General features: G+C 38.8%; 1 protein-coding gene across 8 annotated transcripts in view; it reads left to right on the forward strand.

The window, feature by feature from the left end:
* HERC2 (HECT and RLD domain containing E3 ubiquitin protein ligase 2) overlaps window positions 1-13,219 on the forward strand; it is a 260,003-nt gene that overhangs the window by 207,050 nt on the left and 39,734 nt on the right. For all 8 annotated transcript variants that reach the window (XR_004682606.1, XM_035023922.1, XM_035023920.1 and 5 more), the window contains 8 exons: window positions 6,057-6,164; window positions 6,994-7,125; window positions 7,775-7,933; window positions 8,019-8,137; window positions 8,728-8,853; window positions 9,318-9,473; window positions 9,891-10,006; window positions 10,106-10,304. Coding sequence is in view for 7 of the 8 variants with exons in the window: in XM_035023922.1 (XP_034879813.1) it covers window positions 6,057-6,164; window positions 6,994-7,125; window positions 7,775-7,933; window positions 8,019-8,137; window positions 8,728-8,853; window positions 9,318-9,473; window positions 9,891-10,006; window positions 10,106-10,304 (1,115 nt within the window). In the remaining variant the exon portion in view is untranslated. The remainder of the gene's footprint in view (window positions 1-6,056; window positions 6,165-6,993; window positions 7,126-7,774; window positions 7,934-8,018; window positions 8,138-8,727; window positions 8,854-9,317; window positions 9,474-9,890; window positions 10,007-10,105; window positions 10,305-13,219) is intronic.

Raw genomic sequence — 13,219 nt, forward strand, 5'->3', positions numbered from 1 at the left:
TTTAAATAGCTGATAGAATTCACCAGTGGAGCCATCTGGGCCTGGGCTTTTCTTTTTGGGAAGGTAAATCTTGTCAGATGTTCTATTTCTTTTGAATCAATTTTGGTTAACTGTGTCCTTTTGGACTTTGTTCATTTCATCTAAGTTGTATAATGTGTTGGTATGAAGTTGTTTATAGTATCCCTCAAAACCCTTTATATTTCTGTAGGGTTGGTTGGTTCTAATGAAATAACACATTCCCATGTATCTCTTCTACTCTCAATACTGTACTATAGCACTCCTTCACTTCTGACACCATATGTGTGGGTGTTTCCCACACATCAAACAATTCTGTGACACCAGCTGGATGTCCTAAAATTTAACTCAATCTTGACACCATCCACCTGGAGATAGTGTCAGATCCCACAGGTTAAGGGCTCAGCCCACAGCTTCAGATGTCAGTCACAAATCTAGATTGTCACCTGTGCTTCTGACTGATTTGGTGTAAATCGGAGGTTTCCATGACCTCCTCCTTGGGTTTGATTAATTTGCTAGAGCAGCTCACAGAATTCAGAGAAACATTTTCTTATGTTGACCTTAAAAGTAAAACAGCCTGTTATTTTACCAGCAAATGGTTTTATTTGAGAAAAGCAGAGGAATTGCAATTTGGGACAAGCAAGTCATAGCAAAAGCCATAGGTAAGTTCACAGAACAAAGGAGAATTATTCTCTTCTATAGAGAAAAGGGGAGAGTTGGAAGGGGCTCTTAAAAACAAAAATTCCATTGGAGTAAACTGCGAGTTCAAAGTGTAGTGGCTTTTCATTGGCTGAGTTGTGATAGTCTCATTGGCTGGGCTCTTGCTGGAGGAGGAATAAACCTTTCTTCTTGCTGGGATAGTAATGTATAGGCTTCTTCCTTTTGGGAATGCAAGATACCTCTCTCCTTGTGGGATTCTGCAACTGATGAAGAATGGTGGGCATGAGAACTCCGCATTCTGGCTTCCCGACTTCATTTGAAATGAAGTGTCTGTTATTCAGCTTCACACTTAAGTTTACCAGTTTATTAAAAAGATATTATAAATATCTATGCAGATGAATAGCCAGTTGAAGAGGTACAAAGGATGAGGTCAGGATAAGGCCTGAGTACAGGAGCTTCAGTCCCTGTGGAACTGGGGTATACCACTCTCCCAGCATGTGGAGGCTCATCAGATCTTGCCATTCAGGAGTTTTTATGTACCTTAATCTACAACACCCCCTCCACACTTGCTCCCCTTCCCAGAGATCTCTTGGTGGGATTGAAAGTTCCAACCCTCCAATCATTTGGTCTTTCTGGTGACCAGCCTCATCCTGAGGTGATCTAGGGACCCTGCCCTAAGTTAGCTCATTAGCATAAACTCAGGTGGGCTCGAAAAGGCTCCTTATGAATGACAAGAGACACTCCTAACAGAAAATTTCTAGGATTTTAGGAGCTCTGTGCCAGGGATGAGGGACAAAGACCAAATATATATCTTATTATAACATAGTATTGATGTCCCTTCTTTTTTTCCTGGTTTTTCATCATTTGTGTCTTCTGTATTTCTGCCAGCTTCCCCCACCATCAGCCATGTTAAAAGTTGATTAATTTTGTTGATCTTTTCAAAGAACTAACCTCTGGTTTCATTGATTTGGGTTTTCCTTCAGTTGTTTTTGTTTTCTCTTTCATTGATTTCTACTCTGATCTTTATAATTTTCTTCCTTCTGCTTTAGATACAATGTTTTTGCTTTTTTTTTTTTTTTTAAGGTGGAAGCATTGATTATTGAGACCTTCTTTCTTAATAGCATTTGAAATAACAGATTTCCTTCCAACCACTGCTTTGGCTATACCACATAAATTATGATAGTGCTGTGTTTTCATTTTTTGTTCAGCCTAAAATACTTTCTGGTTTCATTTTTGAGATCTCTTTGAACCATGGATTATTTAGAAGTGTTAAGTATTTGGGGATTTCCCAAATTTCTTTCTGTTTATGATTTCTGATTTAATTCCATTTTAGTTATACAGTTATGATTGTAGTTAGTCATATATTGAATGATTTCAGATCTTTTAAATTTGTTGAGACTTGTTTTACAGAATGTGGTCTATCCTAGAGAATGTTTTATGTTTGCTTAATAGGAATGTGCATTCGTCCTTTGTTAGGGGGAATGTTTTGCAATTGTCTCTAAGGTTAAGATGGTTGGTAGTCCTGTTGAAATCTGTAGTCTTACTGATTTTCTGTTCACTTGTTCTATCAATTATTGAGATTCGGTATTGAAATCTCCAGCTGTTAATTGTGGATTTGTCTACTTCTTTAATTTCTGTCAGCTTTTCATTCATGTGTTTTGGAGCTTTGTTGTTAGATATGCATACCTTTGTAATTGTTATATATTCCTGATGTTTGACTCTTTTTTCAATGTGAAATATCCCTCTTTGTCTCTATTAACGTTTCTTGCCTTAAAATCTATTTTGTGTAATATTAGTATAGCCAGTCCATTTCTCCTATGGTTATTCTTTGCATGCTAGACCTTTTTCCATCTTTTTACTTTGAGCCAGGGTTTGCCTCTGGTTATGCACCTTTTAGTTGGATCCTTTTTTTTTTTTAAAATCCAGTAGTCTCTGCCTTTTGATTGAGACGCTTAAGCCATCCATATCTAGTGTAATTATGGCTTTGGTTGGATTTACATCTGCCATCTTGCTGTGTTTTCCCTATGGCTTGTCTCTTTTTTGCTGCTTCTTTTAGTGGTTTCTTTTGTATTAAAGTTTTTTTAATGTACCATTTTAATTCTGTTGATTTTCAGCCACTTTTTTTAGTGTTTGCTCTAGGGATTAAAATATGTATTTGAATTTATCATAATCTACTTCATGCTAATACCTTAATTCTGGTAAAATATAGCAGCTTTGCTCCAACATGGTTGTTTCCTCTTCCCTCCTTCTTGCTATTATTGTCATACATACTACATTTACATGTGACAGAGCTGTGCAACAGATTCGTAACTATATGTGTTACATGTGATGTATATGGTATAATAATTATTGCATTATGCCAGGGATTGGCAAACTTCCATATGTCACAAAATATTATTTTGAATTTTTTTCCCAACTATTTGAAAATATACAAACCATTTTTAGCTCACAGGCTATGTAAAAACAGGGGTGGGACAAATGTGGCCCATGGAATATAGTTTCCTAAGCTTTGCTTTATGTAATCTTTTCTTTCAAAAATATTCAGGAAAGAAAAAAAAAAGCTTATCCTATCTTTTAAAACACGTATTTCCCATTCCCAGTGCTCCTTATTTCCTCCCATGGATTCATGTTTCTATTTGATGTCATATCAGTATGTGTTTATCTGGGAATGTTTTAATTTTGCCTTTACTTTTTGAAGGATAGTTTTGCTAGATATAGAATTCTTAGTTGATAGGATTTTTTCTCTTATATTATTTTAAACATGTCATCTCACTGGTTTCTGTCCTCCATTGTTTCTCAGGAGAAGTCAGCCATTAATAATATTTTGTACTCCTAGATGTCATGTGTCTTTTTTTTTTTTCTCTCTTGCTGCTTTCATAATTTTCTCTTTGTCTTTGGTTTTCAACAGTTTCAGTATAATGTGTCTGGGTGTGGATCTCTTTGTTTATCTTACTTGGGATTTATTAATTTTGGGAACTGTAGATTGTTTTTCATCAAATTGGGGGGTTTGGCTGTATGTGTTTAACTACTTTTTCTGTCCCTTTTTTTTCTCTTCCCTCTTTTTTGGGAGGAAATTCCCATTATTCATATGTTTGTATTCCTTGATGTTGTCTCCTAGGTGTTTGAGACTTTGCTTATTTTTCCTCAATCTTTTTTCTCTTATTTTCCAGTTAGAGTAAGATGGAAATTATACAGTCTTCAATTTGACTGATTCTTTTTCTCTGCCATTTTAAATCTGCCATTTTGCCCATCTAGTGAATTTCTCATTTTGGGGTTATTATACTTGCCGACTCAGAAATTTCTTTTTAGTACTTTCCTCATAGTTTCTCTTTATTGAGAGTCTATATTTGTTAAATCATTGTTATCTTGTTTTTCTATGTTATCTTTTCTGTTTTTTTTTTTTTTTTTAATTTTTGAACATACTTATTTCTTAGAAGTTGTCTGCTAAATCTAGCATCTGGCCCATCAGAGTCCACTTTTATTGACTGATTTTATTCCTGAGTATGGTTCACAGTTTTTAGTGTTTTTGCATGTCTCATAATTTTTGTTGAAAAACAGACATTCTAGATAATATATTGTAGCATCTGGTTTCTGATTTTTTTTTTAAGATTTATAATAGTTATTTTGATTGTTTTGTGTACTTGTTTTATATCATGCCTGGAATTCTCTCTGAAATCTGTTTACCCCATAGCATGCAGCCTCTGATGTCTTGGCTTCACTCTTCTGTTTTCTAGCCTGACTTCTAGGGTTTATTCTATATCTTCTTGGCTTATGCTCAAGCCTACTGATCTCCCCTTCTGCTGATGGCTCTACATGTGGGTGGAAGCAGGGAGGGCATAGAATTCAGTGTCTTGGCAGTTTTCCTGTGTGTGTGCATCCCAGTTTTTCCAGGCCTCCCTGATGCCCTCAGTAGCCCTTCTGTGGTCTCTGTATTTTATGATTCCCTGTTAAATTTCCAGCTAGTTCTCAGATCTGACATCTAGTGAAACTGTTCTCAGGCCAGTGGAGATGGAGACTTTCTTGTTGGTCCTTTTACTGGCAATGATCTTGGCATGCATTTTCTCCTTCCTACTCTATACCAGTCAGCTTCTGCTGGAGGCAGAGTCTCATCCTGGTAGAACTGTCTTCCAGCTTGGATAAAAACATACCCATATATATCCAATGGAATATTATGCAGCCATCAAAAGGAATGAAATCTTGCCATTTGCAATGATGGGGATGGAACTGGAGGGTGTTATGCTGAGCGAAATAAGTCAATCAGAGAAAGACATGTATCATATGACCTCACTGATATGAGGAATTCTTAATCTCAGGAAACAAACTGAGGGTTGCTGGAGTGGTGGGGGGTGGGAGGGATGGGGTGGCTGGGTGATAGACATTGGGGAGGGTATGTGCTATGGTGAGTGCTGTGAATTGTGCAAGACTGTTGAATCATAGCTCTGTACCTCTGAAACAAATAATACATTATATGTTAAAAAAAACAAGAAGATAGCAGAAGAGGAAGAATGAAGGGGGGAAATCGGAGGGGGAGACGAACCATGAGAGATGATGGACTCTGAAAAACAAACTAAGGGTTCTAGAGGGGAGGAGGTGGGAAGATGGGTTAGCCTGGTGATGGGTATTAAAGAGGGCGAGTTCTGCATGGAGCACTGGGTGTTATACGCAAACAATGAATCATGGAACACTATATCAAAAACTAATGATGTAATGTATGGTAATTAACATAACAATAAAAAATTAAAAAAAAAAGCATACCCAGGCAAGAACACCATAGACACTCACTGTCTCTACCCATGTTTGGCAGTTTTTTTCATAAACACTTCTCAATTAGTTGTTTGCCTTTATTTTCAGAGCCCTGGGATCATTGTCTTTTATAATTTTGTGTGGTTTTTTATAGCTGCTTTGAAAGAAGGATTTGCTAACCTCTTCTTTCTACCATAACCTAGGTCCTGCCCTTCATTAATTTTTTTGTAAGCTAATTTGTCCAAAGAAGACTCTAGATCGAAGCTTAAACGTTTGATGAATATTTCAAATGGCATTTTAAATGTGTGTGTGTGTGTGGGGGGGAATAATAAAGCTTGGTCTGCCAATGAAAATTTGCCCAGAAGTGAGAGCATAAAATGAATTAGCCAAGCAAAAGTTTCTTCTTGGCCTTTCCATCACTGTTGAAGTCTTCTGTGGGAGACAGGGTGAGGGGAAAGGGGCAGTTAGTCTTAGATTCTTGTCTTTGAGGTCAGTTCTTTCTGCCTTTCTGCTTTTCATTAGCTGTTAAACATCATTTTAGTCTCACTGTTTCTGTGTGGTGTGTTGTGGCTTATGGCCTTGGCTGTGGTACGTCAGTTGGGAATAAACACTGTGTTTTGTGCTCATTTGACCTCCAGGGGCAGAAGGACTCAGGGTGGAGTTTGACCGGCAATGCTCTACAGAGAGGCGCCACGACCCTCTCACAGTCATGGACGGTGTCAACAGGATTGTCTCCGTGCGGTCAGGTGTGAAGGAGGGTTGAGCAGGACGCTGTCTGCTTGCCTTCATAAAATAGAACTGTTAACTTACTAAACAGAATGCAACTGCTTCATTTTTATGTGACACTTAAGGATGGGACAATAAGCTATTTTGCTGCAAAATACAGTAGGTTTTATCTGCCTCTTTCTAATACTTTCAGTAAGATAATTATACTAGTTGTTTCTGCACCTCACCAGTGATGGGTGGGATTACAGGTTTCCTGTTGGGTCCTTGGGACACAGGCAGTCTGGGAAGCCCAGTTTCACCCAGATAGTTAGAGATGGTGCTGTAAGACATGTGGCAGTACCAGGCTTGTGCAAGGTAGAGGTTGATGTATAAGAAAGCTGCCTACAGGGACTCAGTTGATAATTGATTCAGTGAGGGCTGGGCTAAGGTTTTTTATAAAATTGTACCCTCTCCGGGGAAAGCTGGGGCTCTTTATCCTGTTTCCTGGGGAACTGCCATCATATAAGACCTTCCCCTGGAAACTTCCCTATAAGCCCTTGACCTGGTGTGTGTGCTGGCTGACTTTGCTGTTCTCTCACACCATGTTGTAGTTATGTATGTGTGTTTCCATCAGGCAGTGCCTACCTGTCCGCAGTTTCCCTAGTATTTGGTATAGTGTGTATGGAAGGACAGTATGTATTAAATGTTACTCACTAGGAGTAGTATGAACTCAAATTTGGGAGAACTTGGGTTGGAGGAGCCAGCTGTTCTTCAGATACAGTGTAGATGATTTTGCTTTGTATCTAAAGAAGTTTGTGTTGATCACATGATGGAGAGAACCCAACCCCAGGGCCTACTTTTCTCTACTAGGCCGAGAATGGTCTGACTGGTCCAGTGAGCTGCGCATCCCAGGGGATGAGTTGAAGTGGAAGTTCATCAGTGATGGGTCTGTGAATGGGTGGGGCTGGCGCTTCACAGTCTATCCCATCATGCCAGCTGCAGGTAAGTGGGGGACCTGGCGGCATCCAACTCCTGATGACTCAAGCAAGGTGGACACACAAACCATTTTCATTTAGTACTTCATAGTCTGCCTTCTCCTGATGTGTTGGGAGCCAGCCCTGCCCAAGGCCCCACTGCAGTGATGATTAGAACTGCCAAAGAGCCACCTCAGCAGTCTAGTGGTTAGGATGTTAGCAGTCCATCACCTAATGGGAAAGGAGTTATTGCTGGTTGCACTTCTTTTGTTTGTTTGTTTGTTTTAAAGATTTTATTTGTTTATTTGAGAGAGAGAAAGAGAGCAAGAGTAGGGGCTGGGGCAGCGGGAGAGGAACAAATAGACTCCCTGCTAGCAGAGAGCCCAATACAGGGCTCTACCCAGGCCTGGGATCATGACCTGAGCCAAAGGCAGACACTTAACTGACTGAGCCACCCCGGCACCCTGCTGGTTGCACTTCTTAAGCTGTTTGATTTTCAGATAAAATGTCAGTGTACAGAGTGTAGTTGTGACACAGACAGTGGCAGGACCATGGGCAGCTCTGTAACCACAGCGTCCGGGTAGACAAGGTCCACTGGGTCAGATTTGTGTAGGTCTCCTTGTGGGATAGCCCTCATCCTGTTCAACACAGGGACATTTACAGCGCTCATTTCTCAGGCCCTAAAGACCTCCTTTCCGATCGCTGCGTGCTCTCCTGTCCATCCATGGACTTGGTGACATGTCTGTTAGACTTCCGCCTCAACCTCACCTCAAACAGAAGCATTGTCCCTCGCCTCGCAGCGTCGCTGGCAGCCTGTGCACAGCTGAGTGCCTTAGGTAAATAGCACCTTGATTATCTTGTCTGTTGTACTTGGTGGGAAAAATGGCCAAGCTTCTGATATGTTCTGTCTGCTCATTTTAGCTGCCAGTCACAGAATGTGGGCCCTTCAAAGACTGAGGAAACTGCTCACAACTGAATTTGGGCAATCAATTAACATAAACAGGCTACTTGGAGATAATGATGGGGAAGCAAGAGCTTTGGTATGGAACGTTAAATTAGTTTCTAGATGTTTGACCTTTGGGAATAAAATGTTGCTTAAATAATTTAAACTTTTAAATCACTGAGAAGAGTTGAGAAATTCTACATAAGAATAAGGCCACCTTTGTCCCATCCAGACCCGTTTATGTTGCTCCATATACTGAGTGCAGACTGGCTTGTGATTTTTGGAGACAGAGATGTGTCAATGGCTGTGAGCATAGGATTGTGTCTGTTAGACTTTGCAACAAGTCTGGCTCACAACATCCCTTTGTTGCTGTATGAGGTAGTTACTGTTGAAAGGATGCTTGATCTTAACCATCTTAGGAGATGGGACTTTGTGAGCTGGAAAGGGACTGGTTCCCTGCAAGTGGCTATACTGAAATCAAGACCAAGCATTCTGAGGTGAATTTTCAAGCTTTTATTTTTAATTTTAGTGTTCATCAAACCTATTTGAAAAATACCAATACACCTTTTTTTAGGGCAAATAGTACCAACAAAACAAAACATTTGACTCATAGAACCAAAACACCTACTTCCCCTACATTTTGGATTGCTTTGCTATCCAAAGGAAATAATTTTGTTGTTTTTTTAGAGTTTTACAGGTAGTGCTCTTGCTGCTTTGGTAAAAGGCCTTCCAGAAGCTTTGCAAAGGCAGTTTGAATATGAAGATCCTATTGTAAGAGGTGGCAAGCAGCTGCTCCACAGCCCATTCTTTAAGGTAATGTTTGACTTGCTTTCAAGTGATGAGGAGAGCCACCAAGAGTGGTCATGTGTAGTGCATTGCATTTCAGGCCCCCTTGAGGACAGATACAGACAGGTATTGCTGAAGTTGAATATGAAAAATGTCCAGAAATGACCATGTGACTTAAGCCCTTAATACTTTAACCAAGTATTAGTGTACTTTGAGATGCTTGACTTAGGCAGCAAGTATTGTAGCAGTTGTCAGATCTGAGGTCCTGTGTGTCAGGTGCATCACTAAGGGCTGGGTAGGAATAATCCACATTACTGGTGATGGTGAAATACTTGCTTGGCACATGGCAGTCAGCCTGGAATAAGGAGCTCCTGAATGAGGACTCACAGAAACCCTATAATGGTGTTTGTCTTTAGTATGCAGTACTGGAGAAGTGGAATGTTAGCTGCATTTCTGAGCTTCCTTGTGTTACTAATTTTTGGTTGCTGCAGGTACTGGTAGCTCTTGCTTGTGACCTGGAACTAGATACTCTCCCCTGCTGTGCTGAGACGCACAAGTGGGCTTGGTTCCGAAGGTACTGCATGGCCTCCCGTGTTGCTGTGGCCCTGGACAAAAGAACACCATTGCCACGTCTTTTTCTTGATGAGGTATTGCATGTTATTTTTAAATCACTTTTGGAATGTAAAAACATTTTCCTTTTTCAGCTGTTGTATAAAAAGATGCCAATATTATGAGACAGAGCAACATTCTCTTACAAAGGAGTACCATAAAGAAAAAAGCACACAGGTGAAAATGAATAAACAGATACTGTGAATTTCAGTTAAAGTTTATTTTTAGTAAACTAAAGATATAATGGTATTATAAAGATATGTTAAGATATTTTCAAATGTCTTAGACTTGATATAATCATATTAGTTTTGCTTATTAACTATAAATATCACAATGTTGATGTTGGCATTCTCTCAGATTATTAGACGGGGATTATTCCTGTGTTTTTTTATCTTATTTCTTTTATTTTTGAGAGATGAATGTTTGATTGATAATCTCATAATAATGTTGTCTAGGTGGCTAAGAAAATTCGTGAGTTAATGGCAGACAGCGAACACATGGATGTTCTCCATGAGAGCCACGACATTTTTAAAAGAGAGCAAGATGAACAACTTGTGCAGTGGATGAACAGGTTATTATATCAGAACCAAGAATAATGTTGTATACTGGAGAAAGGTGTTTCATGTGCACTTCTTTCCCACGTCAGTTGTTCACTTAATGTTTGTTGTAGGCGACCCGATGACTGGACTCTTTCTGCTGGCGGCAGCGGAACAATTTATGGATGGGGGCATAATCACAGGGGACAGCTTGGGGGCATCGAAGGTGCAAAAGTTAAAGTTCCCACTCCATGTGAAGCCCTTGCAACTCTCAGGCCTGTGCAGCTAATTGGAGGAGAACAGACTCTCTTTGCAGTGACAGCTGATGGAAAGGTAAGGGTACATTTTCTGTGTCATACTGACATTAAAACTAAGAGACTGCTATGGCTAGAGTGCATTGTTGGGTCCACGGTATGTATAAGGATTCTATATTGAAACATTATCTCAAGGTTAATAGTACTCATGGTGTGCTGGAGGCAGTCACCATTCTAAATATTTCTGTATGATCTTCAATGTGTTCTATAACTTCGTAGTTTTTATTTTGAAATACAGCATACATTAAAAAGTGTATTGTTTGCATATCAATAATACCTTAGAGTACTCCTTTTTTGTTAGCTATTGTAATGCTGTTTTAAAAAATTAATTGCTGTTAGTATGATGAAATGGTTGATATTTATATATTGACTTTATGTCTGGTGACCTTCTTCTACTTTTTTCTTTCCTTTGTATATGTCAGGATTTCTTGTATCGTCTTTATAGAGAGTCATCTGTAAATTTTGTTCCTTTTCAGTTCATTTCTTTTATTTTTTTTCCTTTTGTGTGGAGGAAAGAAAGCTCATTGCGCCGGGTAGGAGTTGTGGTATAATATTGAGCAGGGTTGGTAGTTGTGGGCTTGTTCTTGTCTTAATCCAGGCTGCAAAGCAAACGCTGATTGAATATTTCACACACTTACTATGAGATTTTGGTGGATGCTTTGTATGAGATTAAGGAAATTTCTTTCTCCTTCTACATTTAAAAAACCATTTCTATTTATGTATTCTCCTTTAGTGGATTCATGTAGTGAATTGGATTAATTGGTTTTCTTATAGTAAACCCCTTGCATTCTTTGGAGAAACCCAACTTGGTCAAGATTTCTTTTATTTTTTGGTTTGTGTTTATGAATATCTTGTTTGGGATTTTTGGGAGCTCCAAGATCATGAATGCGATCATTATAATGTTCCTGTCTTATACACTCCTTGTTTGGTTTTGATACTCTATTATTTATATATTTAACTTACAACAATTAACTTAAGTATACATTTATTAACTTGCAGTTTCTCTGGGGCAGGACTCTGGAGGTGACTTAGCTTGATCCTCCCTCCCAGGATCTCTCACCAGGCTGTAGTTGCCTCAAGGCTGTACTGAAGATTCAGTTCCTCATGAATGGTTGGTTGAGGCTGCCTTCAGTTCTTTGCCACCTCACGTGTGCAGCTGGCTTCATCAGAACAAGCAAGGGGGATGGGGCAAGAGAAAGTGATAGCAAGACCAAGTCACAGTCTTATGTGACCTAATCCAAAAGTGACAGTCCATTCCTGTTGCCATGTTCTGTCCATTAGAATTGAGTCACTAGGTGTAGCCCATGTTCAAGGAGAAGGGATTACACAGGGTGGGAATCAGGGACCCTGGGAACCACATCAGAAGTTGCCTGCCAAGAGTATCAAGATTGTGCTAGTCTCATTAAGAAGAGTTGAAGTATATCCTTCTCTTTCTCTTCTCTGGAGAATTCTGTGTCTTTTAGTTGTTTCCTGGTTATTTTAACATGCATTAGTAAAATCTGAAGTGAATTAGTATTTCTGTCCTCCTCCCAAATAATACAAATACTGATCTTTTGTTATCCTGTGTTTTGGTGCAAACCCATTAGGGAATGATAGGCATTATTATTTTTGTTGTTGTTATATATAGACCCAAGTTTTTTTTCCAGATTTACCCAACGTGGTATACATCTTTGTCACATTGTTTCTTATGTCTCAGACCTTGCATCTTTAATCATTTTTCTTCTACTTTAAGCATGTATTTTCGGTTTTCTTTAGTGAGGGTCTTTTGTTGGTTAATCCTCAGATTGTTTTTTTTACTTGAATATGTCTTTATTTTGTCCTTTTTCTAAAGTAAGGGTTGCAGACATTTTCTGTAAAGGTCACAGTAGTATTTTTAGCTACATGGGTCATATGGTCTCTGTTGCAGTAAGCAACCTGTGAACAATATGTAAATGAATGTATGTGTCTGTGTTCCAATAAAACTTTATTTACAAAAGTAGATGGTAGGGCCTGATTTGGCTCATGGGCCATAATTTGCTAACCCCTGTTCTAGAGTATAAAATTTTCAGTTGACTTATTTTCAGTCTTCCTGTTAAAAGCTTAATTTTTCTGGTTTTTGGCCTTCATTGTTGCTAATGAGATGTCAGCGGTCAGACTAATTTTTACCCAAATGAAGGTAATGAATCTTTTCTCTGTGGCTGCTTTTAATATCTTTCTTTAGTGAGCTACAGTTTTGCTATGATATATTTTTATTTTTATTTTTTCTGTCTTTTTTATTTTACTTTGTTTTTGCCAGGTGATAAGGGATGGGAGAGGGGGGCTTTCTGGCTCTTGAGAAGTGAATTTTCAATAACTCTGGTAAATTCTTAGACTTTTTTTCCCCAGAGACTTTTTTTCCCCAGTGTTGCTTCTCTCATATTCTCTGTGCGATCTCTACCTGAAACTGTGAGTTCTGATTGATGTTTGAGTCAAAGGGTCTGTCTTTTGTATCTCTAACACCTTTTTCATGTTTCTTCTTTTCTTTGTGTTTCTGTGCTGTATGCTAGAGAATATCTTCAGACCCATCTTCTCGTTCTGTAATCTCTTCTTCACCTGTTTATGATCTGCTGTTAAATATATGTGGGTTTTTTATTTCAGTTACTATCTTTTTAATTCCTGGAAGTCCTGCTTTGGGTAATTTTGCACTTTCTTATTCCTTGGGGATACCTTCCAGCTTTATTTCTCTAAACTTAATATTGGACTGTTGTTCTGCTGACTCTCACTGATGGCATCTTCTTTCAGCTATGAGCTGACCATTTTCCTTGGAAGATTTTATGTAGAAATTCTTTAAGGCTTAGTTTGAAATCACTCGTCAAAAGAAAATTTATAACCCTTACCAGTCTAAGACATTGTAAATTAAATTCTTTAAGGAATTTACGCCAAATGTAGCATAAATTCAGGCTGAAAACCAATCTA

This window comes from Mirounga leonina, unplaced genomic scaffold, assembly GCF_011800145.1.
Source record: "Mirounga leonina isolate KUSES-001 unplaced genomic scaffold, KU_Mleo_1.0 Mir_178, whole genome shotgun sequence".
Taxonomy (NCBI): domain Eukaryota; kingdom Metazoa; phylum Chordata; class Mammalia; order Carnivora; family Phocidae; genus Mirounga; species Mirounga leonina.